At 44.1% G+C, this 27,928-nt stretch overlaps 1 protein-coding gene across 1 annotated transcript in view; it reads left to right on the top strand.

Moving 5' to 3' along the window:
• The window catches only part of LOC137537934 (vomeronasal type-2 receptor 26-like), a 37,204-nt gene extending 9,960 nt beyond the window's left edge, over positions 1-27,244 (top strand). Inside the window, exons 2-6 of the mRNA XM_068259863.1 lie at positions 1,233-1,521; positions 12,637-13,455; positions 15,639-15,851; positions 18,644-18,767; positions 26,343-27,244. Of these exons, the coding sequence (XP_068115964.1) occupies positions 1,233-1,521; positions 12,637-13,455; positions 15,639-15,851; positions 18,644-18,767; positions 26,343-27,244 (2,347 nt within the window). The remainder of the gene's footprint in view (positions 1-1,232; positions 1,522-12,636; positions 13,456-15,638; positions 15,852-18,643; positions 18,768-26,342) is intronic.
• Positions 27,245-27,928: the final 684 nt, after the last annotated feature.

Raw genomic sequence — 27,928 nt, 5'->3', positions numbered from 1 at the left:
ATGTATTTCATCTATGTATACAGTATTGTTCCCCCTACGATCATATTAAAGATTATACTCAGAGATGTTTTTATCTCATTTCAAGGGAGCACTGTTGAATTTTTTCACTTTTTATATGCTTTGTTTTGGTTTTTTTGCCACTGTCTGACCCTTTTCTATTTTCTTTACCCTCTTGTTTCTGTCCTATTTCCTTTACATCCTTCCTTCACACTTCTGTGCCTATTTGTTTCCACTTTCCATCATCTGCTATTGACCTCTGGACTATTATATCATCTGGACTATTATATCACTGGGTATTCCTCTTTAGGTTCTATGGAGCCAGTTTGATATGACCACACTTACCATGTACATCCATAATCACAGCACAGCACTAATGATCCCATGACTAGGGATGGTCAATGAGAGCTAAATAATTTTAAGTTAATGAAGAAAATATGCAACATTTTTACTCAAATTAAGCAGCTTGAAAATGGACCAATCCCATGCCAAGGTTTGATTTGAATGGTCCATTTTCAATGTGCACAAGTTTAGTTTTTGTAAAAATCTGCACCATCTCAGAGTTATTCATCTTCTTAATCATCCTTACCCATGACTTTTACTAATGTACCTCTATACCCATTTCACCTGGGGGTGGACAGACATCTAAGAGCCCCTTTAATGTTAAAGGGCTTTCAGATTCAACCACAAGGCACTCTCTGGGGTGAACCGCTATGGCTGCCTCCCCTTTGCAAGATCTCTCCCAATTTTATGGACTACGTGGGCTGGAGTTACTTGGGGGGGAAGGTATTTTAAAATTGATTTTATCAAAAACAACAAGGTCTTTTTCATTTTTTTTCCACTAGTAACCCTGATATTTGCAGTACAATTAGTGATGATGGCATGTTTGGGCCTTTACACTGAGCCAAAAATTGTTTTATTGGACATTGCTCCTATTTAAAAATCCATTTCTCTACTAAACCTTAAAATTGATGTTTTCAAAAACTACGCAGTATTTTTAAATATATTTTTACATGTTCTCATCATTGGCCCTGACATACGTAACAAAATTGATGATGGCACGTATGGGGGTCTTGCATTTGTCCACAGAACTTGGCGCCATAGACATCTTAAGCAAATTATTCACAAAAATGCAGTACATTCACACACAAAAATTAAATCTAAAATAAAATGTTTCTAGGTATCAGTACTACACCAGTACTCTATCATATACACAATTTACTTTATTATTGCAGTCCATCGGCTTTATTCTATAAGAACTTCCTAGTATTCCAGTTTGCTATCAACAGATTTAATAATGACCCAGATTTTCTACCTAACATGACTCTGGGCTATCATATCTATGACTCATGTAACAGTGGGAACAAGGCCATGAAGAGCGCCTTACAAATTCTGTCTGGACCGGGACGTACGTCACCTAATTATTCCTGTACTAAACACAAAGTTGTGGGTTTCATTGGAGATCACTTTTCAACTACAACTATTCCCCTTGCACATTTACTGTCAATCTATGGATATTTGCAGGTTAGTAAATTGGATAAATATCACCATTTATGGAGTCTTATGATAGACATATGCTCTGTAATGGGATTTTACAATTGTATCCAGTCTGACCAAATCATTGTTTAATATAAGGTCGTACTGAAAATAATGTGTAAACTATATTTTATTTATTGAGAGAACAAAATGGAATAATACAGAAATACCAGGAGCCCAATATGGTGTAGTACATCATTAGTAAGTGTTAGGAACCATGTTCTGCCACTTTCTAGCTGCTGGCGACAGCATTGACTGTCTTGGACTTCAGCCATCCACCAGCACACCGCACAGGGATTCCCAACCTATGTGCTGTGACACATTCATATGTTGCAGCAGCTCTGGGCATGTGTCACCACTCTGTCTCCCCTTCTTGCTCCCCCTGAACCCAATAGTGATTACTACAGGACTACATAAAAATGGCCGCCGGCATCCACATTCAAGGACATACCTTTCATATAAAATACTGATAATACACTGAAAATGTCTGCAAATGCGGACTCCAGTGGCCAACTACAGGGGCGTAGCAATAGGGATTGCAGAGGTAGCCACCGCATCGGGGCCCTTGGGCCAGAGGGGCCGCGAAGGGCACTCCTCTCAACTACAGTATTAGCTCTCTATTGGTCCTGTGCTCATAATAATCATTCTATAGATACTTTGAATAGTAATAATCATTAACAAACAGTTCCCCATCCCCTTCTTGCACCTCAGACACTGTAGTTGCCATTGGCAGGTTTTGGTGCGCCGTATCAATTGCTATGTATAGAGTGCTTGGGGGGCCCCATTGTAAAACTTGCATCGGGGCCCACAACTCCTTAGCTATGCCACTGGCCAACTAGTAATAAGTTGCTCACAAATAACAGCTGGAGTGACAAACGAACTGGCTACTAATAGTGAGTGACAGTGACTGACGAGTGACACTAGTAATAACTAACTGGCTCACAAATAACAGCTGGAGTGACACACAAACTGGCTACAAAAAAAAGTGAGTGACGGTGTCTGTGTCTAACTAGTAACACTTGTAAGTAACTGTATATAATATATGCATTATAGCACACTGAGTCTGACACTGTACAGAATAAAACAACTAATGTCACTAAATCTCTAACCCCTAATCTACACCCTACCTAGGCCTAGCAGTTAAGATAACTGAATACACAATCCCTAATCTAACTGTGACTAATGCTGGGCATACACGGGTCGATCCGGCGGCCGATTAGCCACCGGATCGACTCCCGCCGCGTCCCCGCTCGTTCGCGCGTGCGCGCAGATCGATTCCCGCTCCCCAGGATGGAGCGGGCGGGGATTGAGCAGCATTATCGGACCTGCTGAATATTAACAGCTGGCCACATCAGCTGCTCGATACATGGTACAGAAACATACCGTGTATCCCCAGCATAACAGTCACTCACTAAACCCGAGATGTCAAACTCAAATAGGCAGTGGGCTGAAAATGAAAACTTAGACCAAGTCGAGGGCCAACATTAATATTTATTGAAGAGATTGTTAAAATTACAAATGTTTACTTTACATTTTTTGCACATTGAATCATAAACAGGCACAAACAATCACATATGAAATGCACCAATCAACCCCCCATATAAAATTCACCAATCACCCCTGGCTATATGTAATGCACCAGTCACCCAAATATATGAAATTCACCAATCACCCCCAAAAATATTAAAAAACAATAAAATACATACAAAATTAAATACCAGTAACTATGGCCAATTGAGTCAATTACAGAAAAAAAAATCAATAAGGGCAAACTGCTAACATAATAGGTCATCAAAGCACAGATAATGAATGTAGTAATAAATATTAACCACTTCAGGACCTCTGCTACACTTATCTACACCCCTGCAAAACTTCACTTCAGCCACAGGGCAGTAGATAAGCGTACTGTATATTTACCGATGCCGCTTACGACCGTCGCATGTCTCCTGTCCGCAATCGCCGCATTCCTGTCCCTCTGTGATCGGGGAATGGATAGCAGCTGTTTCCATCCCCGATCACTGTGTTTGCAATGACTCACAGCTTCCTGCAGCGCTGATTAACAAAAATCCGACAGAAGCATATGTAAACTCTTGGTTCCGTGCTATATTTACTCGTAGACGAGGGGTAACAGGCAGCACCCAACCATCCAGATGCAACGTGCTTTTGGTCGTTGCCCCTCTGCCTCCAGGGACAGCAGGTAGAAACTCCAAGAGAAGAGACCAAAGCACCGTCTTCAAGTGTATTTCAAGCTCTTTATTTGTTGAGGGCTTGTCAGTTTGAGACAGAGAGGAAGCTCCTCTCGAAACGTCACACAGACTTGCCCTTCTTTATGTCTTTGATGCTTTAAACAAATAAAATGCTTGAAATACATTTAAAGACAGTGCTGGGTCTCTTTTCTTGGAGTTGTTATATTTACTCAACACAGTACTCCATAGCACCATCTTGTGGCCCAAAAATAGTTATCAAAGTAAAACACTTGAAAAAAAATTACACCATTTAAAAAAAATAAAAAAATTATATATATATATATATATATACATATATATATATATATATATATATATATATATATATATCCATTTATATATATCCTATATATATCCTATATATATATACCGTATTTTCCGCCGTATAAGACGCACTTTTTCTCCCCAAAAAATGGGGAGAAAAAGTCCCTGCGTCTTATACGGCAAAGGCAGGGAATCCCCGACTTACGGACGCCCGCCGATACAAACCGCCGACCCGACGCCATCGGGTATTCCCTGCCTTGCCGCTGTGAGTCCTCCCCGCTTGTCTCCACCTCCCCCTGTGTCGCCGGGTCACCCCCCTGTGTCGCCGGGTCCCCCCCTGTGAGAAGCGGCAGCGTCAGAAGCTTACCTCCTCCATCTTGCCCGCGGCGATTGAAGACCTCCGGCTCCTGTGGGCGGCTTCCTCTAGTGCCGGCTTGTAATGACGCGTCATCAATGACGCGTCATTACAAGCCGGCACTAGAGGAAGCCGCCCACAGGTGCCGGAGGCCTTCAGTCGCCGCGGGCAAGATGGAGGAGGTAAGCTTCTGACGCTGCCGCTTCTCACAGAGGGGGGGACCCGGCGACAGAGGGGGGGACCCAGCGACAGAGGGGGGGGACCCAGTGACAGAGGGGGGGGACCCGGCAACAGGGGGGGGAGGACTCACAGTGGGATACACAGTGAGGAGGGCACTCGGCAGGACACTCGGGGGGCCAGGAGCACTTTGGGAAGACACTTGGGGGGGACAGGAGGACACTTGGGGGGGACAGGAGCACATTTGGGAGGACACTGGGGGACACTTGGGGGGCAGGAGGACACTTGGGGGTACAGGAGGACACTTGGGGGGGACAGGAGGACACTTGGGGAGACAGGACACTTGGGGGGACAGGACACTTGGGGGGACAGGAGGACACTTGGGGGGGACAGGAGCACATTTGGGAGGACACTGGGGGACACTTGGGGGGGCAGGAGGACACTTGGGGGGGACAGGAGGACACTTGGGGGGACAGGATACTTGGGGGGACAGGACACTTGGGGGGACAGGAGGACACTTGGGAGGACACTTGGGGGGGACAGGAGGACACTTGGGAGGGACAGGAGGACACTTGGGGGTACAGCACTGACACATGGGGGTACAGCACTGACACATGGGGGTACAGGAGGACAACTGGGGGTGACAGGAGGACACCTGGGGGAGACATGGGGACACAGGAGGGCACCATTTGGGGGAGGTCATGTACAAGACGCTCCTGAAATATGGACGCACCAGGTTTAGTTTATATTTTTTTTCCCTGGTTTTTGCCCTCTAAACCTGGGTGCGTCTTATATGCCGGAGCGTCTTATATGGCGCGAAATACGGTATATATATATATATATATATATATATATATATATATATATATATATATGTATATATATATAGTTACCTTAAGGATTTTTTTTATATGTATGTTAAGAGGGTTTATTACTGTGGCTTTTGTAGATAAAGGCTTGGAATTATTATTACAGTATAAAAAAACACTAAAAAGAAAAATAGACACCTTTATTTCCAAATAAAATCTTATTGCTATACATTGTACTAGGGACACAATGTATATGTCGTAATAACCAGGACAAATGGGCAAATAAAATGTGTCTGTTTAATCATCAATACCACATTTTATTTTTAAACTACAATGGCTGAAAGCTGAGAAATAGTGATTTTTTTTTTCCTACTTCTTCTTTGCAAAATGCATATAAATAAAATAATTCTTAGCAAAACGTACTGCCCAAAGAAAGCCTAGTCTGTCCTGCAAAAAATAATATGTAGATCATTTCAATGTGATAAGTAGCAATAAAGTTATTGGTGAATGAATGGGAGAAGCGTGGTGTGAAAAGTGCTCTAGTCCTGAAAGGGAAAAAACTTAGTCCTGAAGTGGTTAACTTATCCAGTATGAAGATGGGAAAACAAGACATAATGAATGTGTAAAAAGAAAGACATGGAAAGAAAGCCAGCAGGGAAAGGGTGTGTAAGTAGAGCTGAGGTCTGAGAGCAGCCCCGGGCCGCCCATGACGCCAGGTGCTGCCTCTTCCTCATGTGGCATCCTGTGTCAGGGCAGCATCCCGCTCCGCTTCTGCATACATTTGAAAAGAACACCTGATATAGACGGAAAAAGCCAGATTTGGCTACAAAGGGCGCCTGGTGTAGCCAAAAAGCCAGATTAGGCTACAAAGGGCATCTGGTGTAGCCAAAAAGCCAGATTAGGCTACAAAGGGCATCTGGTGTAGCCGAAATGCCAAATTCGGCTACAAAGGGCACCTGGTGTAGCAAAAATGCCAAATTCGGCTACAAAGGGCACCTGGTGTAGGCGAAATGTCAAATTCTGCTACAAAGGGCGCCTGCTGTAACCAAAATGCCAAATTCGGCTTCAAAGGGTGCCTGGTGTAGCCGAAGAGCTAATTTTAGTTTATAAAAAGAATGATGTCATAGGCAAAATTTGTTGGGCCATAAAAGGGCTCTGGATATAGCCTAGAAAAGTAATATAGCTGAGAAAAGTGATTACATGACCTAACTTATCCCTAGTCTCACACAGAACCCTCCCCTGGTGGTGCCTAACCCTAAGACCCCCCTGGTGGTGCTTAACCCTAACCCCCCCTGGTGGTGCCTAACCCTAAGCCCTCCATGGTGGTGCCTAACCCTAAGACTCCCCCCCTACCCGGTGATAACTATGAACTAACTTCTCCCTACTCATACACAGAACCCTCTTCTAGTGATGCCTAACCCTATCCCCCCCCACACCCGGTAGTACCTAATCCTAAGACCCCCCTGGTGGTGCCTAACCTTAACCCCCCCTGGTGGTGCCTAACCCTAAGACCTTCCTGGTGGTGCCTAACCCTAAGACCACTCCCCCACCCCACCCCCACCCCACTTGTGATGCCTAATCCTAACCTCCCCTGCACCTCTGAATCAAAAATCTCGGCTACAAAGGGGCGCCTCCAGACAGTGCTGACTGGCTATACATCACAACAGCAAGCATATTTGCATGTCATGTTTGATAGAACAGCATATTTGCATGCTCTAGATACATTTCATTTTTTAAAGCACAGCCTTATTTAGTCCATACTGTATTTACTGGTTAACCTTCTGGACTTCAGCAGCATGTCATTGAGATATTTAGCCTATTGCAATTATTTGAGTTTTGATTCAATTACCATAGATCAAATTGTTTAAACTGTCACCTGGAAGTCTGTTGGGACAGCACTGCAGCAGAGGTAGAGAGATACAGTGTGTAGATCATGTATATGCCCTCTCTCTTTGCTCTGCCCTGCATAATTACCGCTGACACTAGTGGTATTGAGAATTCCGCTAGCACCCCTCACATTTTGATATTGAATTGTATTAACAGTTATTCCACACCTTCTTGATGCCTCCCCCCCCCCATGTTGATCTCTTCCAAATGCCTAACCATAATTACCCCTCCTCAGAATTACCCTGAACCTGATACATAGCCCTATCCCTTTCCTGAAGCCTGACACCCCTAAAAGAGCACATTAACAGTACACTCTCCTAGACTATCGACCATATATTCAATCACATCAGGTACCATTAATGGTGCCGATCAATGATGAATGATCATTCTATTGATCCACATTTTGTATATTTTTATAGTCTAATCCCTGCCATTATGTCACTAAGACTTCAATTCATCAAGGGCTGTTCGATAACAATAACCAAGTCCTTAAAGAACAAGCGACACCCACGCTAACCTAGTAATAAAAAACACATATATAAGTAGATAAATACTACTTCTACTTACATAACAGATGTATTGTGCTATCCACGTTACGTAATGATTCCTGTGAATTTTATAAAGGAAAAGCAAAAAATCCTATTGCAGGCAGTGGCCATTTTGCCAAGCTAATGCTGACATCATATCCTCCCTGACTCTTGTTTCCCCCCTCCCTTCTCTTGCTCATTGTGTATTCATTAGCTGCCCTCCTCCCAAAGTCTTTTTTTTATTTACACATCCAATCACTGAGTCACCTCAGCCTTGCTTGTAAACACAAGTCATCAGCTAGGCAGGGAAATAAATGGAAGAGGAGGAATATATTATAGATAAAAAGAACTCCCAGCATTCAACCTTTTGGCACTGTTTGGCACTAGGGCAAGTGCTCCTAAAGTATGTGATAACTCCAAACCATAACAGCAGAAAAAGTTTTGAATGCAGGATTAGCATCTTTATTACTTAATACACTCAGACCAGTTGCTGTTGAAATTTGATTTTTATGGTGACAATACCACTTTAACCACCCTGGCGTTCTATTAAGATCGCGCGGGAGGGTTTTTTTTAAATTAAAAAAAAACTATTTCATGCAGCCAACTGAAAGTTGGCTGCATGAAAGCCCACTAGAGGGCGCTCCGGAGGCGTTCTTCCGATCGCCTCCGGCGCCCAGAATAAACAAGGAAGGCCGCAATGAGCGGCCTTCCTTGTTTTGCTTACATCGTCGCCATAGCGACGAGCGGAGTGACGTCATGGACGTCAGCCGACGTCCTGACGTCTGCCGCCTCCGATCCAGCCCTTAGCGCTGGCCGGAACTTTTTGTTCCGGCTACGCTGGGCTCAGGCGGCTGGGGGGACCCTCTTTCGCCGCTGCTCGCGGCGGATCGCCGCAGAGCGGCGGCGATCGGGCAGCACACGCGGCTGGCAAAGTGCCGGCTGCGTGTGCTGCTCTTTATTTCATGAAAATCGGCCCAGCAGGGCCTGAGCGGCAGCCTCCGGCGGTGATGGACGAGCTGAGCTCGTCCATACCGCCCAGCTGGTTAAAATACCTCATTCGGTATATTAGACTTGTTTGTGCTAATTCATCAATATTTTCACATATGTGGTAGATGTTCGGTAAGTTACAGAAGAGGTTCGTGCAGTGAGGGCATTACAATAGGAAAGAGGCATCCCCGACATCCCTATACATGTGCATGTTATACTGCCTCTGCTCTTGCTGAATCTGTCTCATTAGTCTTAACATTCTATTTACTTGCCACAGCTTAAGGTTCGTATACACGTCCGATAAAGATCGTTCGTTACGAACGATTCGTGACGTTTACACGATATTCAAATTAGACGGAAAAGATCGTTCGTAATGAACGATTGTGTACACACGTGAACGATATAAGTATAAAGTACTGAACGACGAACGATTAAAAAATGCGTGCGCAAACGGAAGTGACGTTATGACAGGCAATAAGAACATGCGTTATCGGACGATCTTTGTACACACTGCAACGATTGAACGATTATCTTTCGAAAAAATCCGCCGGGTTGGATCGGTCGGATTGAACGATAACGGTCGTTATCGTCCCAAAAAACGATCGTTGGAAAATTTGGAGCGCACGATTATCGGTCCAATTGTCGTTATCGTTCGTTTTTGAACGATCGTTATCGTACGTGTGTACTCAGCTTTAGATGAACTGCCGAGAAACATTGCACCTTCCCTGCTTAGGTCATTTTGCCACAAGCTCCCACTAGCATCTCTACATATTCAAACAGGCACTCAAGGGGTTACACTACTGAAGGGTGCCTGGAAAATATCTTTTGATGAATTGACATTTTACTAAGAGTTCTGTAAAGTCAGCTGTTTTCAGCATTACCGAATGCGGTAATACTTGATGAATTGAAGCCAATGGGCCTGATTCACAAAGCGGTGATAACTCATTTATCACGCCTAACAGACTTTAGGCGTGATAACCTTTGCACCGCTGAGTTAGCACCGCTTTGTGCTCTTTATCGCGCGCAAAGTCCCGCGCGCAAAGTTTTGCGTGCGCAATCACGCAATTCCGCGCACAGCGCCCATAGGGTTTAATGGGCACATCGCGCGCACTGCGCCGCGCGATTGCGCGTGCAAAACTTTGCGCGCAGGATTTCGCGCGAGTTTCATTTTGTCACGACTAAACTGAGTTTAGGCGTGATAAAGGGCTTTTCACAGGCGTGCAAACACTTTGCACCGCTTTGTGAATCAGGCCCAATCTGTCCTCAGAGTGGCTTACGATGGAATCCCTGCCGTCATGCTATTTACTGTCTTCAGAGGAGATTATTATAATTATAAAGTTTATATTCTTATCCCTGCCATCATGTCACTAACTGTCCTCAGAGGAGCTTAAACTTGAATCCCTGCTGTCATGTCAATATTTGTCCTCAGAGGAGAGTACAATCTAGTCCCTTCTGTAACATCACTAATAATCTAATGATCCCTTCTGTCATCTCACCAACTGTCCTCAGATAAGTTTACAATCTTATCACTGCAGTCATGTCACTAAAGGTGCGTACACACGCACTACAAAAGGAAACGACTGGTCCACCGGACCCTCCCGCTGGGCGGTCTTTAGCCGACAGTTTGCGCGTGTGTACGCGCTGTCAGCGGACTGATAAGGCTGTTTCTGAACGATCTGCTCAGCGGATTGTTCAGAAACAGCCTTATCAGTCCGCCTACAGCGCGTACACATGCGCATACTGTCGGCTAAAGACCGCCCAGCACCAGGGTCCGGCGGACACATTTCCTTTTGTAGCGCGTGTGTACGCACCTTATCTGTCCTCAGAGGAGCTACACTCTAATCCCTGCCACCATGTCACTAACTGTCCTAAGAGGAGTGTACAATCTAGTGCCCGCCACCATGTCACTAGTTGCCCTCAAAGGAATTTACAATCTAATCCTTGCTGTTATATTACTAACTGTCCACAGAGAAGATGAGATGCAGATAGTTGTTAATACTAAGTATACTAAAATACTAATAAGTTGCTATACCTGCAACCTATACTGGAGGCACCTATACCTGCTACCTATACTATACTGGGGCACCTATACCTGGCTACCTATACTGAGACACCTATACCTGCTAACTATACTGGGGGAACTGGCTACCTTTACTGGGGGCACCTATACCTGCTACCTATACTGGAGACACCTATACCTACTACCTATACTGGGGCGCCTATACCTGACTACCTATACTGTGGGCACCTATACCTGGCTAACCTACACTGGGGACACCTACACCAGGCTACCTATACTGAGGGCACCTATACCTGGCTAGTTATACTGGGGCACCTATACCCGGCGGGTGCTGTACGATCATTCCTATTCCGAGGGGGAGGGCACCAAGGCCGGCCCGCTCATGAGGCGTGGTGAAACATTTGCCTCAGGCGGCAGATCTGGGGGGCGGCACCCGCCTGTCCTTGGATGCTGGGGGCCACCCGCCCAGCTGGAGGGGTAGCTGGCAGAAATGGGGTATTGGCCTAGCGGTGGGGAGGGGGGTCGGACCCCCCCTCCCTCGCCTGGGTCCCCCGATCTGCGCTGCTCCGCCAGCATTAAACCAGCGTGCATATCATTAAGAGGCAACGGGTGGGAGAATCACTCACCTCTTCCGCGTTCCATCGTGTGCTCCACTGACGTCACTTCCGGCAACGCCGCCCACTGTATTGTAAGTGGACAGCCTTGCAGGAAGTGACGTCAGTGGAACGCATGATGGAACGCGGAAGAGGTGAGTGATTCCTCCGCCCGTTGCCTCTTAATGATATACACGCTGGTTTAACGCTGGAGGAGCAGCGCAGATCGGGGGACCCAGGCGAGGGAGGGGGGGGTCCAACCCCCTTCCCCACCGCTAGGCCAATACCCCCTTTCTGCCAGCTACCCCTCCAGCTTGACGCCCCCCCCCCCACCCACGGCTGGGGGGGGGCGGCGATTTTTTCTAATTTTGCCTCAGGCGGCAAAAAGTCGGGCCGGCCCTGGGGGGCACCCTCACAAGTTTGCCTCAGGCAGCAAAAAAAAAAAAAAGAACAGCCCTGACGGGGAGTGACAGAGAGTGAGTCAGTCTGTGTTAAGTGTAGGGGACTGCAGAGGATACCGGAAAAGGGGGAGAAAAGGAAAAAGATAGGAGTTGAACATAGGAACACTTGAGCACAAATACAGCAGTTTACCCAGGGATGGCAGATAAGTGTGTGGTGTCTCGAGCCCAAAAGGAAGAGGGAGTAGGCTGAACACAGGAGCGTGATATACATGCTGGCTTACAGAAAGAACTCTGCCTTACCAAAAGCAAGGTGAAGGGGGCAGGAGTGGGCTGACCTAGAGAAAGGCTGCATGGGCCAAACGTAATTCAAAGTAAGGAAGCCACCTGTGGGCCAAATTTTATAGCATTGTGGGCCAGATTTGGCCCATGGCCAGAGTTTGACATGCCTGCACTCAGGGCTGCCTTCAGGGCAGTACAGGAGCTACTGCTGTATGGGGCCCCAAGATAGTATTTGGCCCAAACAGTGGCAATTTCACATGGGCCCTGGGACACCCATCACTACCTACCTGCGACTACAAGCTACCTATAAGATTGTGATATGGCATGTGAAGGCGGCACAGGGGAGTAAGGGGGCCCAGTAGGTTTGCCTAGTATGAGGCCCAGAAAATTCTGATGGCGGCCCTGCCTGCACTAAACTAAAGCAATAACTGTCTCAGAGACTCCAATAGATCTCCCCAAACTCTACATGTATTCTATGTTTTAAAATAGATTTCAGTTACTTTTTCAATTCCATTGAAAATGTTATATTTTTTTTAAATCCAATATTCCTTTCTTCAGATCAGTTATGGTGCAACAGATTCCAAATTAAATGACAAGCATGTTTTCCCAAACGTCTTCAGGATGCTACAAAATGACCAAGCCATTTACTCCTTTCTAGCCGACATCCTCAGGTTCTTTGGCTGGACCTGGGTTGGAATTTTCGCTTCTGATGATGAGAGTGGAGAAAAAGAAACACAGACTTTAACCGGTTATTTGACCAGGAATGGCATCTGTTTGGAATTTGCCATAAAAATGAGTCCTGATCTCACTAAGAGCAAAGAAAAGTACGTTTATAAAAACATTAAGATCCTGGAAAAATCATCTGCTCAAGTCATTGTGTTCTGTGGAACCTATTCTATATATGCTAGAAATTACTTTAATAAATTAAACCATTTTCTCAGTAATAGAACAGCGATCCTCAGTCCATCTTGGGGACTTCTCAGATTACTTTTAAACAAATACCTATTTGTCTTTCATGGCAGTATAGCTTTTGATTTTGGACCAATTAAAACCCCAAACATGAGGAATTTCTTCAATGAAAGGCATCCTTCACAGGATTCAGCAGACAAGTTACTTGAAGATATTTGGTTGGTATATTATTGTTGCTGCCCAGCACAATCCAGACACTGTCATCGTTATGCCGCCACGTATTCCATATCACTACGTAACTGCACCGGAAATGAGAAGATCTCAGATATACCAGAATTTACATATTATGGACTTTATTCACGTGTGTTTGCTGCAGTTTTTGCAATGGCTCAGGCTCTGAACAATAAGCAGTTTTGTTTAAGAAAATATTTGGTAAAAAACAAGCTGGACAAGAAATTTCACGCACATGTAAATATATTCTATAAATAAATAATTGCATTTTAGAATGTGTACTTGTCACAATTAAAGGACCACTATTGCAAAACAATTGTCATATTTAAAAAATGTGGAGTCCCCGACTTATGAATGCCCAAGATACAAATGACATGCTGATATGAATGGCCCACTGACCCTGTCTTGTCATGTCTTAAGAGGAGGAAGGAGCAGTTTCAACTCCCCACAAGTCCGGGCATGCGGTCCCCTCTTGCACCTCCCCAGTATTTTTAATTTGACATTTTTTTCATGATAGTGGACATTTACCCACTTGAGGACTACAGTGCTAAATCCCCTAAAGACCAGGCCATTTTTTGCTTAATAGGCCACTACAGCTTTAAGGCCAAGCTGCAGGGCTGCACAACTCAGCGCACAAGTGCTTCCCCCCCCCTTTTTTTTTCTCCCCACCAACAGAGCTTTCTGTTGATGGGGTCTGATCCCCCCAGTTGTTTATTTTTTTTTCATAAATATTGTCATTTTTTTTGTAATAAATAAACAGGTTTTTTTTCCCATCCTCCCTCCCTCCCCTGGCCAGCCTATCACAGCGATCGGCTGTGATAGGCTTTAGCCTATCACTGCCGATCGCTCTGTTGTGCCCCAGGGTGACAGCCGTGTCGCCGCTGGGAGACTGAAGGTGGGGCGGAGCTCCGCCTCCCAAGCAGGAGATGCGCGTGCAGCCTGCGCGCAATCTCCTGCAGTAGTCGGCTCCAGGACTTGACGCCCATTGGCGTTAGGCAGTCCTGAGGCTGCCACGGTCGCGCCCATTGGTGTGAGGCAGTCTTAGGGTAGTTAAAGGACAACCAAGGTGACATGTGACATGATGAGATAAACATGTGTATGTACAGTGCCAAGCACACAAATAACTAGGCTGTGTTACTTTTTTTCTTTCTGTCCCTAAAAAAGTTAAACATCAGGTATGCAAGTGACAGTTTGTGCACGGGTCGGGACCGGGTCGAACTGGGTCAGACTATAGCATATCCCTCACTGATAAGTAATTACAGCCATAAAACACTTTCCTGACAGTACAAGGCTCTGAGAGCAGGAACGAGATAAAAAGGTTCAATAGTTCATAGATTTGAGCTCTGCCATACTTCAATGAAGGTGTCATTGAGCTGAGACAATGAAACAGTAAAAACTTAAAAACTAGATTTAAATATAAAATAAGACTGTAGGATATCTAAAAAATTGTTTTTCTAATCATTTTATTTTCACCTCGGATGTCCTTGAAGATGTAAAGTTTCACTATTGTTATGGTCTGAACGTAGGTCTCTTTCTTGAGCGCAAAGGAAATACAGTAAAACTTTAATTGAAAGGACCACTAACGCGAAAATCATAAAATTTTAAACACATATAAACATATACAAATAAAATGTATATTTCTGCCAGAGTAAAATAAGCCATAAATTACTAATCTCCCATGTTGCTGTCACTTACAGTATGGAGTATAACGCACTTCTTATTTGTACGTGATTACATGTGTTTTAAATTTTACCTTTTTTCGCGACAGTGTCCTTTAACCTTCCTGGCGGTTCTTTAATTCTGCCAAATAGGCAGAAATACATTTTTTTTTTTAAATTTATTTTTTAGTCTCATGTAAAGCTACCAGAGTGGTAGCTACATGAAACAACACTAGAGGGCGCATGTGTCCCTCTAGTGCGATTGTCCCCAGCATCAATAGCAAACAGGGGAATGCGTATATAACGCGTTCCCCTGTTTGGCTTTTCCTGTCGCCATAGCGACAATCAGAATGACGTCATGGACGTCAGCCGACGTCCTGACATCAGACGCCTCCGATCCAGCCCATAGCGCTGCCTGGAAGTCATTGGTCCGGGCAGCGCAGGGCTCTGGCGGGGGGGGCCCTCTTCCGCCGCTGCATGCAGACGATTGCTGCAGAGCGGCGGCGATCAAGCTGGACGCGCGGCTAGCAAAGTGCTAGCTGCACGTATAGCATTTTAAATGAGGCAAATCGCCCCACCAAGGGCTGAGATATCCTCTGCGGCGGCTTACCCCGAGCTCAGCTCGGGGTTACCGCTATTACTGATCCTGGAGAGTCCAATATTACCTGTAAGTTTTACAAGCCGTTATTGTGTGTTATCCAAAAAAAATATCATGCTGTCAAGATATAAAACTTTCTGTGTATTTTTGTACTGCTAAAACAGCTTCATCACAACTTAAGAAGACTTTTGAAAGAAAACCAGAGAAATGCATCTCCAATGTTTGACCATAATAAAGAATTAATCACATCATATAAGATTACAAACTGGAAGAATGAAAGTATTGACTATGTGGGGCACTTAGATCCACAGATGGACAAAGTCAATCAGCTGTTTATCAACACAAGTGTAATAACATGGAAGACATCTGGCAGTGAGGTATGTCTTCTCACTAAGGATAAACTTTTTCTTTAATTGCCACTCACAAAATTTCAGTAAAATTTGCAAATTTCACAAAATGTTGCAAGACCAGGAAATCACTGCAAATATTTTTTAAAACAAGAATCAAAGTACCACTATCACGAAAATCTTAAAATATAGGTAAACATACACAGATAAGTAGTATGTTTCTCCCAGAGCAAAATGAGCCATAAATTACCTTTTTCCTATGCTGCTGTCACGTACAGTAAGTAGTAGAAATCTAACAGAACCAACAGGTTTTGGACTAGCCCATCTCCTCATGGGGGATTCTCAGGGTTTTTCTTATTTTCGAAAGCACTTAGTGAATGGCAGTTGCTCGGTCCGACTGCCAAAAAAGTGTGCTGCAAATACGGAGGCTGGCCAGCATCTTTGTATAAATCTTTTTCAAAGAGTATCTTTATAAAGAATAAAGGCCATGCTGAGAATCCCCTATGGAGAGATGGACTAGCTCAAAACCTGTAATGTCAGATTTCTACAGCCTACTGTAAGTGACAGCAACATAGGAGAAAAGTAATTTATGGCTCATTTTACTCTGGAAGAAACATGCTTCTTATTTGTAAGTGTTTACATGTATTATAAATGTTAAGATTTTCGTGACAGTGGTCCTTTAAAGAACACCCGAGGTGGGTTTTAAAGGACTTACGAGCTGAAGCAACAAAAAAAAGTTAATTACCTTAGCTGAATGTCAGACCTCAGGGCAGACGATTCGTGCCTCCCTTGCTATTTTTAGACCCTTTGTTATTTTAATCCAGCTATCATTAGTGGCCCCGACCCGGGCCAGGGTCGCCTTAGCTCATGACGATTAGAATCGCCACTTTAAAACTCCTCTGCCTGCGCAGTACTGCGGCTGCGTAGGATTACAGCCCTGGGAGCGCACATCGTCGCTCGGTATACTGTTATACGTCATGTGGGCGTCACCACATGACAGCCCACATGACTGACTGCACTTCGAGCCGGCCGCGCCCCCTCAGCACAGAATATCAGCGCTGAGCGAGGGAGGACGTTACCTAGCTACAGGATTTGTTTACTGCAGATTTGCAAAGTACGTTATTTTATTCAAATCTGCAGTAAACAAATCCTGTAGCTAGGTAACGTCCTCCCTCGCTCAGCGCTGGTATTCTGTGCTGAGGGGGCGCGGCAGGCTCGAAGTGCAGTAAGTCATGTGGGCTGTCATGTGGTGACGCCCACATGACGTATAACAGTATACCGAGCGACGATGTGCGCTCCCAGGTCTGTAATCCTGCGCAGCCGCAGTACTGAGTAGGCAGAGGAGTTTTAAAGCGGCGATTCTAATCGTCATGAGCAAAGGCGACCTTGGCCCGGGTCGGGGCCACTAATGCTAGCTGGATTAAAATAACAGAGGGTCTAAAAATAGCAAGAGAGGCACGAATCGTCTGCCCTGAGGTCTGACATTCAGCTAAGGTAATTAACTTTTTTTTGTTGCTTCAGCTCGTAAGTCCTTTAAGAATGCTATTGGGACACAGTTCTGCATACTATCACCAGCCTCTGTGTCTGTACTGTGTCCCCCAGGCCCCCCCCCTCCCCCCTGAGCTCTGCTGTCCCCCATAAATAAAACCGCCTGCTAGTGACATGCAGGTTGTCACTAGCAGGCTGTTTACCTTTGTGCTGCCTGTTACCGCCGCACCCCCACCTCCTCTATAGCGCCGCTCCCCGCCTGCATCCCTTCCCTCCAGTCAGCTTAAGGAGGCGGGGAGGGAAGGGACTCGTCCAGGAAGCCGCTATATAGAGGAGGCGAAAGAGTGACACAAAGGTAAACAGCCTGCTAGTGACAAGGTGCATGTCGCTAGCACTGCGGGTTTTTTTCCCTGGGGGACAGCAGAGTGCAGGGGGGGCTGGGGGGACACAGTACAGACACAGAGGCTGGTGATAATGTGCAGAACCAGCCTCTGTGTCCTAATAGCATTCTTAAAACCCACCTCAGATTCTCTTTTAAGGCATTTAGAACACTTAAAATGGGTCTGTGGTGTTGATGCATTTTTGGTCTGAGTCACACTACAAGAGCTTTTCAAGCGCTAGAGATGTTAAAAGCTCTTGCAAATACAATGCTATGGGGGATTTTTACAAAATCACATCGCTCCAGTGAGAACGCACACATAGGATTACATTACATTGAAAATCACAAAGCGCTTAGAAAAGCTCTTGTAGTGTGAACAAGCCCTTTACGTGTAAAGAAAATTATATCAGTAGTGTTAAATATTGCCTGGAACTACTCAGTTCAATGTTCTTGAACTAATTTCTCTTGCTGTTTTTTCCACTTTCCTATTCAGTGGTAAAAGTGGAAAGTCTAAAGCATTAAACACAGCTGAAACCATCTGATTGGTTTTCAAGGGTTAAAATTCCATCTTTTTACTCTATTTAGCTGCTAAATGATAAGCCTGCCTTTGCCAGAATTGGCAGATTGTGCTGGTAGTGTATACACTGTGTGAACAAGGTATAAAAGTTTCTGCTGTATCTGGGGGGGGGCAGATAAATCTCCCTCCTTAATTTTCCCACTAATTACTTCGGTAGGCGTAGATCTGGTAATTTGTCTTTTTGCCAGCAATGATATCAGATAGCATCACTTAGGTGCAAATATGCATTCAATTGATATCAAAAGACACCAGAGCAGTCTCAAAGTGTTTCGTATTTTTAATTGTGTTTGATGTTTTAGAGGAAAACAATTATTTTGCATATAATCCCAATTTAAATTTTCATGGTGTGAAAGGACGTAACTCACTCATATATTGCAGATTCCTAAATCTCAGTGTTCTGAAAACTGTGTTCCTGGAAGTAGAAAAGTACTAAAACTTGGAAAATACCACTGCTGTTACAGTTGTGTCCCCTGCCCAGAGGGAGAAATATCCAATTCAACAGGTATAACAACTTACATTTTACAGAGTATAGACACAACTATACCAAAAAACTCAAAGTTTACCAGAGCTCTATAAAAAAAAAAGACTTACACATGCTATGGGACTGCCCACTGGTAAAAGAGTTCTGGTCAAAGGTGGACAGGCTACTGAAAAAACTAATCACACCAAGGTTCCAACTAAAACCTCAACTAGCTCTGATACTATATGGCATAACGGACTTAGATACTAAACATAAACCCCTTATTTGCCATATTCTCATTTCAGCCCTTCAAATAGTAACCACCAATTGGAAGTCCACAGCTCGAATACCTTTCAACCAGCTCTTATCGATGGTATGTACCAATATGACACTTGAGAGCTGTATCAGAAGCAGATCCCTCCTAAATAATTCTGACTTTAAGGTATCCTGTGATTGGATAAGGGACTACATAGAAGTATAATCCTACAAAAGGAACACTTGAACCACTACTCCTTACTCTGTAAAGACCCCATAAAACCTTACAACCCAAACGAGGCTCTGCCCCAGATTAAACTCACTAACATACTCCAGTGTATTATCCCCCCCTGGAAAACAAGCCCAACTACAGCAGCGCTGCCCTTGGAAACTCAAACATCCTATATACATGTTGAAAAATGCTGCATAGAAGGATCGCCCATCTCTTCCTCCCGTTTCCCAATCTGGCCTGGTCTTCGTCTTTCTTTTTCTTTTGTCCTCTTGATTCTTGCCCTTTCCTTGCTCCTCCTTTCTCTCTATCCTTCATGGTATCCACTATGTCTAACAATCTATCTGAACGCCTAACCTCCTGCATACCCAAGCCCAGAGAGGCCATGTAAATTGGGGAAAACAGAAGAAATGATTAAGACATAGTTCATCTTCTATATTGTTCAAGTTAATGATTAATAAGTAATACATATGTATAGAACGTCTGTTTAATACGCAACTGTTAATGCAGATAAATGTAAACCTGTTTTATTCAGAAAATTCAATAAAAACTAATGAAACAAAAAAAAAAAAAAAAAAAAGATTTCTACATACCTGGAGTTAGATCGCTCCCACGCCACCGTCCTCCGATGTCTGCAGCTCCAGTACCGGATACCCGCACTTCCATCAGTCGTCTCCAGTCTATGCAGGAGCAGTGCGCTCTTTGTGTAGCTTTCCAGCAGCTGCTGGAGAGATACGTTGAGGGTGCACTTCCCTTACGTCAGACTGGCTCCAACTGACGGAAGTGCGGGGACCGGGTACCAGAGCTGCAGACATCGGAGGACCGCAGTGTGGGAGCGATCCAAGTGGATGGGGATGGAGGAAGCCCCAGGTATGTATAACTCTTTTTGTTTTTGGGCGTTCCGGGTCCCTTTAAAGTGGATCCGAGATGAAAAACTAACTATAACAAGTTACTTGTCTATATATCTTATCTAAAGTTTAGATAGTTTACACAGCATATCTAGCTGCAAACAGCTTCAAAAGTTTATGATTTTTTTTATTCCTGTGATACAATGAGGGCAGCCATGTTCTGTTTGTCACAATGTCACAGGCTGAGGGCTGGAGATGCTATCAGCTTGCCTGTGTGTAAATTCAGTCCCCTCTTCTCCTCCCTTCTTCCCTCTGCCTTTGAAATCAATGGCTAGTAACCTCCTTCTCCTCCTGCCCAGACTGAGCTCCCATAAGCCCTTGCTACAGTGCCAAGGCACTGCGAAAAGCTGTGGGTGAGGCTTGTTTAGTTTATAGGGCATTAGAGTATTAAAACAAAATTAAAAAAAAGTATTTGGCTTGAGGAATGCCCTATAAACTATATGAAAGGAGCACAATTATGCAATGAGTAAAAGTTTATCTCGGATCCACTTTAAGATAGCTCAATAAATTGAAAATGCTTTCGTTAAACTTGAGATCCATTATTTTTTTTCCCTGATGAAAAAATATCAAAAACATCCAGATATTTTCAAACAGGAGCATAACTAGAGGAAAGCAGCCTCTGTGCTCACAAGGGGGTCCAGAGCTGTTGTGGGGCTCCAACTACTAACTTTCCCTTCCTCCAATAGAGATCAGGTGTTTTTGTGGCTACATTCTGGCTACATTTGTTAAGGGTGTGAAGATCATGATAGCCATGAACCTTCTAAGATGGGCCCCAAGGCCGTGAAGGGCACCATGGGGTGGCAAGGGAAGGGGTGTGAACATTGGGGAGCCAATCAAAATTTTGCCGGGGGGCCCCATGCATTGTAGTTACACCACTGTTTTTTAACCACTTGAGTACCAGCACCCTCTGCCCCCTTAAGGACCAGAGGGTGCTGGTACAGTAAACCGCCGCTTCCCGACGAATCACCGCTAAAACCCGCCGTTCCCGACAGTCACGCCGCTCTGTCCCCACCGCAGGCTGCTCTCTCTGCCGTCTCTATGACGGCAGAGCGCTGTGCGCCGGTCAGGAGCCGCTTTCATTGGCTCCTGACCCTGTCACTCAATGTAAGCCAATGGGAATGGCTTACAGGAATGACAGGGCCAGGAGCCAATGAAAACGGCTCCTGCCCGGCTCACAGTGCTCTGCCGTCATAGAGACGGCAGGGCAGCACATTGCGGCGGGGGCAGAGCGGCGGGAATGGGCGGGGCGCGCGGTGAATGGGACGTAGAGCTTACGTCCAGTCAGAACCGCAGTGTCCCCTGCCAGGCGTAGAATCGTACTGCGTCGGTCCGCAGGTAGTTAAAGTTGCATTTTCATTTGACTGGATAAGCACATTACTAGGCATGGAATGTTGGATATTAAAACCTCTGTGTTATACATAAGTATCTACCTTATGTCCAGAAAGTATTACCCAGTTATCCAGTTAAAGAAAACCTGTGAGTTTAACCTGTGTTATCTTGCTCCAGTGCTGGGACTCCCGAACAGATGTCAACAATAACAAATCTCATTTGCCACTGCCCGCAGGTGCATTTTGCTTAGGCTCTGGGGGAAATACCCAAGCCTGTCTGGGTGTGCTCTACTATGCAGGAATGTGCCACCAGCTACTGCACAGTAGAGCAAGCCCAATCAGGCTTGGTTTTTTCCACCAGAGCCCCAAGAGAATGCCACTACTGCATCTGCACACACCAGCGACAAACCCTTGTCAGTGGACTTCCTGGGCTCCCAACGGTGGATCGCCTCTACTGAGGAGGACAGGGAAACCTCTTTAGGATTCAGAGGCTTCCCCCTCCTGAGGTAAGCACCCCCTAGGGGCACTTTTTTCCCTTCAGGTACACTTTAATGATCCAGAACTTTTACTGGCAAGTAATCCCTATACCAATTTCCTGGTGTGTGTGTGGGGGGGGGGAGGGGGGGTAGACATCTGTTGGCAGTAGTTACTCTTAGTTTCTCATAGACACCAGAGGTGGGGATAATGAGACCCTTGTCCATGACTTTAGATAAGGGTCCCCTGTGGCGTACATCTAAAAGGTGTGTTGCTGTAATTTTGACGCTGATCAAAGCCACCACTAGAATAATATCTGTAAAATTACAAATATATGAAATGGTGTTTGTCAAGTATCTCCTATTGTCAATAACATCAAATCAAGTAGCCCCAGGCACAAACAAATTTGTTAGGAATAAACAATGTTTGTGTATAAATGTTTTTCCAGCCTAACGTTAAGCTTTTAGTAATTAAAAAATATGAATTTAGATGTATCTATACAATTTTTATTTTTTTATCCCAAAATTCACTGTATTAGGTTGACTATGACCAGGGCCGGGATGAGGCAGAGGCTGGGCAGGCTGCAGCCTCTGAGTGATTCCCCTAGAGGGTGCACTCCTCTGCACTCGCCTTCCCATTCTGTCCCATTCCTTTGGACGCTCCCCATCTGCCCTGCGCTGTGATCTCTCTCAGGGCCGGAACGAGGCAGAGGCTGGGCAGGCTGCAGCCTCTGAGCGCTTCCCCTACAGGGCACATTCCTCTGCACTCGCCTTCCCATTCTGTCCCATTCCTTTGGACGCTCCCCATCTGCCCTGTGCTGTGATCTCTCTCATCAAACTGCCCTCCTATCTATCTGGCATGGAGCTGGCCCTTCTGTCCGGAGCTGTAACAGCTGCGCTGTCATTAGAGAGATGAAAGGCACGGCTATGGCATTGGGTTGCTAGGCAACAGCAGGAAGCCGGCTTCTGCAGAAACGGAACTGGTGACGGCTTCCTGCAGAGTTGCTTATGGACAAAACACTGCACGTGTTAGGTGAGATGCCGCTGGACTGAACAGGAGAACGACCCCTGCTAGCATTCAGACTGGACAGCGCAAAGGGAAGACCGAGCTGTTGTCATGTAGATGCCTGAAAAGAAGCAGGTATGGTGGGGGGAAGGGGGGTTTGAAAGGGACAGACAGTAAGAGAGAATCACAGACAGACACACATCACATCAAATAGCTGCCTATTACTAGATGTGTTCTCAATACAGCAGTGCCCTCAATCTAACTCTCCCTTTTGTGAAGTGAGTGTAGATTGAGAGCACTGCAGTATTGAGTACACATCTAGTGATATTTATGTGTTTGTAATGACCTGCTTTTGTGTGTGTGTGTGGGGGGGGCGCACTTTGGAATCTCTGCCTCTGGTGCTGGAAAGCCTTGTCCCAGCACTGACTATGACACTTTGAAGTACCCCCTAAACCTAACCCAAGTACCTTATAATTTTATATAATTACAATCATTATGGAAAAATCATAATCACAAAAAATACATCAAATTTTAATCATTTTCACAATTACATTTTCTGGACAAAATTACAGGATACATCTTTGCGTAAAACATGGAATTACGATTTTGTGTTATTTGTAATTTTTGTGTAATTTTTCATAGCTATGCTACATTTTGGAATTACAAATTAAACTCAAAACTATGAATTAATGCAAAATTACAACACAAAATGATGAATTACGAAATGTTCTGATGATTACAAATTACGATTTCATGTAATTGCAAATTTCGTGTCAGAATTATGAAAACCCAAAGTTTCGGCTCATCACTACTACGAGTACAAATAGATATTGTGTTATAATTCGTGTTGAGAAATACTGTTGAGAACTCAGGTTCTAGAAATTGTAGTGCACAATTTCTTCAGCTTGATTACATCTGGGGAAAAAAACACACATTTTGTTAAGAGGTGATTCGTAAGATGCTAAGTTTGTTGCAATTTGTATACAAGTTGAAACTGGACCATTTATTTGAATGTAGGTAGACAAGTTCTAATCTGCATTCAAATTGCAACAAAATGTTTGTCACTATCTCACCTGGGTCTGGTAGCAAGACGAGGGTCTCTGAGGGCTGGCACGTATTGTTTGCACAGCTCATTCCATAGGCTCCCCTGGGTTTGCATGGTCAGTCTTCCGTGACACGAAACGGCCGTCGCTCTCCGCCATCCACACCCGCCGCCCACCTCCTCCACCTCTATCGCTCCACATTATGGTATGTTAACTATTTTGACTACTACATTGAGTCCTATGTGATGTTATCTTCACTGCTGCAATAAAAACACGGATAATTCAAGACGGAAGGTGCACGCATTTCTTTCCTACATTACCATGAAAAACTGTACTTGTTTCCTATTCAAGCAGGGACGCACCAAATTTCAAAATGTTAAAAAGTTAAAACGATAATTTACAAAAATGGTAATTGTCAAAACTAATTTCAAAACAATATTTTTCAAAATGCTAATACTCAAAATGAAAAATGTTGGTTGGACGGGCCCTGCACCCACTATTTATTTTTAGCCCCAAAATTTATTTTTAGCTCCCAATAGCCAATATTTTTTATTATTGCCCAAATAATCCATTGGCCCTGGGCACCAACATTTCTTGATTCCTCTTCTGACCTCCACTTCTTACTTTTCACCAGTGCATGCCTCCAAAACCTGCTTCATTTGTCTTCAAATGATCTCAACAACTGGTTCATGAAGCAATAGTGAAAAATGATGATAGTGTGAATCATTTTTTGCTATAAAATGAGCTCACTTCACTAAACTGTACAAGTTGTAGTATTTTGGTTATTAGCATGAACTTATTTTATTAACCTGTTAAAAATGTACAGATTCTACCCCACTGGGCCATCCCTCTGTCCTCGAATCTCTATTCTATAATGAAGATTTCCCTCCCGGAGTTTGTGGTTTGGTCTAGAGGAACTGGAGAACTAGAGGGGTCCACACTATCAATGACATGGTGTCAGATGGGACTTTGCTCCCTTGGCCTCAACTTAAGGAAAAACTAGACTGGCCAGGTTCTGAAATATTCAGATATTTACAAGTCTGTCATTTCATTCAGTCCCGCCAATCTGCAGGCTTACAATTATCACGCTCCTCCCTTGAGTCTATTTTCTGTTCTCACCCCCTACCACAAGGTCTCATTTCCACTATATATTATGACATTTGGTACATTAAATACTCGACCCCCTCCACGGCCATGGTGAAATGGCAGGAGAGACTTAACGGGCCTGAGGATGAAAAGCACTGGGAGCAGATATTTAGCGCCATGGCCAGCTCCTCCAAACATACCCTCACTAAAGAACGTAGCTACAGAATATTATACAATTGGTTCCGTACTCCTGCTCAGCTTGCTAAGTGGGGATTAATTCCCACTAGCTTATGTTATAGGGGCTGCCGGGCAGAGGCGGACCAAACCCATTGCTGGTGGTCTTGCCCGTGTGTGGCAAGCTTCTGGAATCTGTGCTTTTCCCTTGCATCTGAAGTACTGGGCCTAGAAATTCAACCAAACCCCTGGTCAGCCCTTTTCCATAAACCCCTACCCCAATTGAGCAAACCCCAAAACAAATGGCTGGGCCAATTATGTAATGCTGCTAAAACCCTCCTAGCTAAAAGTTGGAAGACTGTTCCCCCTTCAAAACCTGAGCTAATTAATAAAGTCCAATCAATCTATATAATGGAAAAGATAACCTCCACCATTAGAGAAACTACCCCATTATTTGATAAGATCAGGGACCCTTGGGAAACCTGGCTCTCCTCCCGGCCCTGAACTGGCTCTCTGTTCACCCCTACCCTTCTCTCACCTCCCCCATTTACTCTACTCACCTCAAGTAACTATGGCGAATTCCAATTTACTGGCCCGGATTAAACCCCACATGATGTTAGTTTTCTCCCTTCCCCCTCCCTCCTTCTCATTTGTCCGCTTGGTTTTATGCGGTCCCAACCACCCTGTTAAACTTATCTCGCTCTATTTTAGTAATAACTGTGGATAATGTGCCTGAATATAATGTTGTAGTACTGTTGATACGATGTAGTACCAATTGCTTTTTCCCCAGGTCTTCTGGGCCTTTGTCTGCACCTGTTATATTTAAACTCAATAAAAATAAATTTGAAAAAAAAATGTACAGATTCTGTAAAAACTAACAAGGATTCTGTTTGAAAATGGGAAATGCAATGAAATACTATATTTTTATGCATTTGTAGACTATGAAAATAAGGATTCTATTTCTTGTTGCATTATTGGTTATGAAATGTATGTATAAACTTTAAACAAATCACTGTGTTAAAATAAAAGACGCCAGAAATGTATGTTTAAATTTTAAACAAATCACTATTAAAATAAAAGACACAATACATTATTATGTTTTCATATATTTACAGACAGCGAAAACTGCTTGAAATGTGATAAATATGAAACGCCCAATGAAAGTAAGGATACATGTATTCCAAAAATTGAAGACTTCTTGTCCTTGACACAGGATTCCCTTTCCATTATATTCATATCTCTATCCATTTGCCTTTTCTTCTTGACTACTTTAGTGTTTGGTCTTTTTATATCCCATCAAGATACCCCTATTGTCAAAGCTAACAACAAGAGTCTCAGCTTTGTTCTCTTGGTCTCCATTATGTTGTGTTTCCTCTGTGTGTTTTTCTTCCTTGGACGGCCCATCAATATAACCTGCTGGCTACGCCAAATGACTTTTGGAATCTTCTTCACCATAGCTGTGTCTTGTGTACTGACAAAGGCCATCATGGTGATTATTGCTTTCAAAGCTACCAAACCAGGAAGTGCTTGGAGAAACCTGATTGGGATAAAGATGACAAACTGTATGGTTTTTTTGAGTTCATCTGTACAAGTCATCATTTGCATTTGTTGGTCAGTCCTCTCGCCACCATTTAATGAGTTGGACACACACTCATACCAGAACAAGATCATTGTTCAGTGTAATGAAGGTTCAATTATCAGTTTCTATTCTGTAGTGGGTTATATTGGGATTCTGGCAGTTGTCAGTTTTGTTACTGCTTTTCTAGTTAGGACATTGCCAGACAGTTTTAACGAGGCTAAGTGCATCACCTTCAGCATGCTGGTGGTCTGCAGTGTCTGGATTGCCATGATCCCGGCTTATCTGAGCACCAAAGGGAAATACATGGTGGCTGTGGAGATTTTTGCAATCCTGACCTCAAGTGCTGGTCTCCTAGTGTGTATATTTCTTCCAAAATGTTTCATAATTCTTTGCAGACCACATCTAAATGCAAAATCATACTTATTTCAAAAACACTAAAACAATTGCTTACAAACCATCTTCTTAGAAAAAATGTAACACAAATCATGTGTTTAATATTTACCGGCAGTGGTGCTCGAATGCACCGAAATTCGATTTGACCACATTCGAATTCAGGTCCGGGTGAAATCCGGATTCGGCCCTGATTGCAACCATAGAATTCAATTCGAATTCGAGTGGTGATCAGTAGTTGAATTCGGGTAATAGTCGTGATCACGAATTCGGATGGCCTTAAAGGAATTTTTAAGGGAAATCACAATTAAATAGGTATAATTAAAAAAAAATTGATGGAAAACTTTTTTTCTGCATTTGCTTGTTTATTCTTCTTCACCGTCTTCACCTTCTTCTTTTTCTTCTCTCTTTTTCTTCACCGTCTTCTTTTTCTTTTTCACCATCTTCTTTCTCACCATCATCTTCATCATCTTCTTCTTCACCTGGTTCTTCTTCTTCTTCACCTGGTTCTTCTTCTTCTTCATATGGTTCATCTTCTTCTTCTTCACCTGGTTCTTCTTCTTCTTCACCTGGTTCTTCTTCTTCACCTTGTTCTTCTTCTCCACATGGTTCTTCTTCTTCTTCACTTGGTTCTTCTTCTTCTTTTTCTTCACCTGGTTCTTCTTCTTTTTCTTCTTCTTCACCTTGTTCTTCTTCTTCTTTTTCTTCACCTGGTTCTTCTTCTTCTTCACC

This window comes from Hyperolius riggenbachi, chromosome 11 (genome assembly GCF_040937935.1).
Source record: "Hyperolius riggenbachi isolate aHypRig1 chromosome 11, aHypRig1.pri, whole genome shotgun sequence".
Taxonomy (NCBI): domain Eukaryota; kingdom Metazoa; phylum Chordata; class Amphibia; order Anura; family Hyperoliidae; genus Hyperolius; species Hyperolius riggenbachi.
This window is presented reverse-complemented; position numbering and strand designations above follow the sequence as displayed.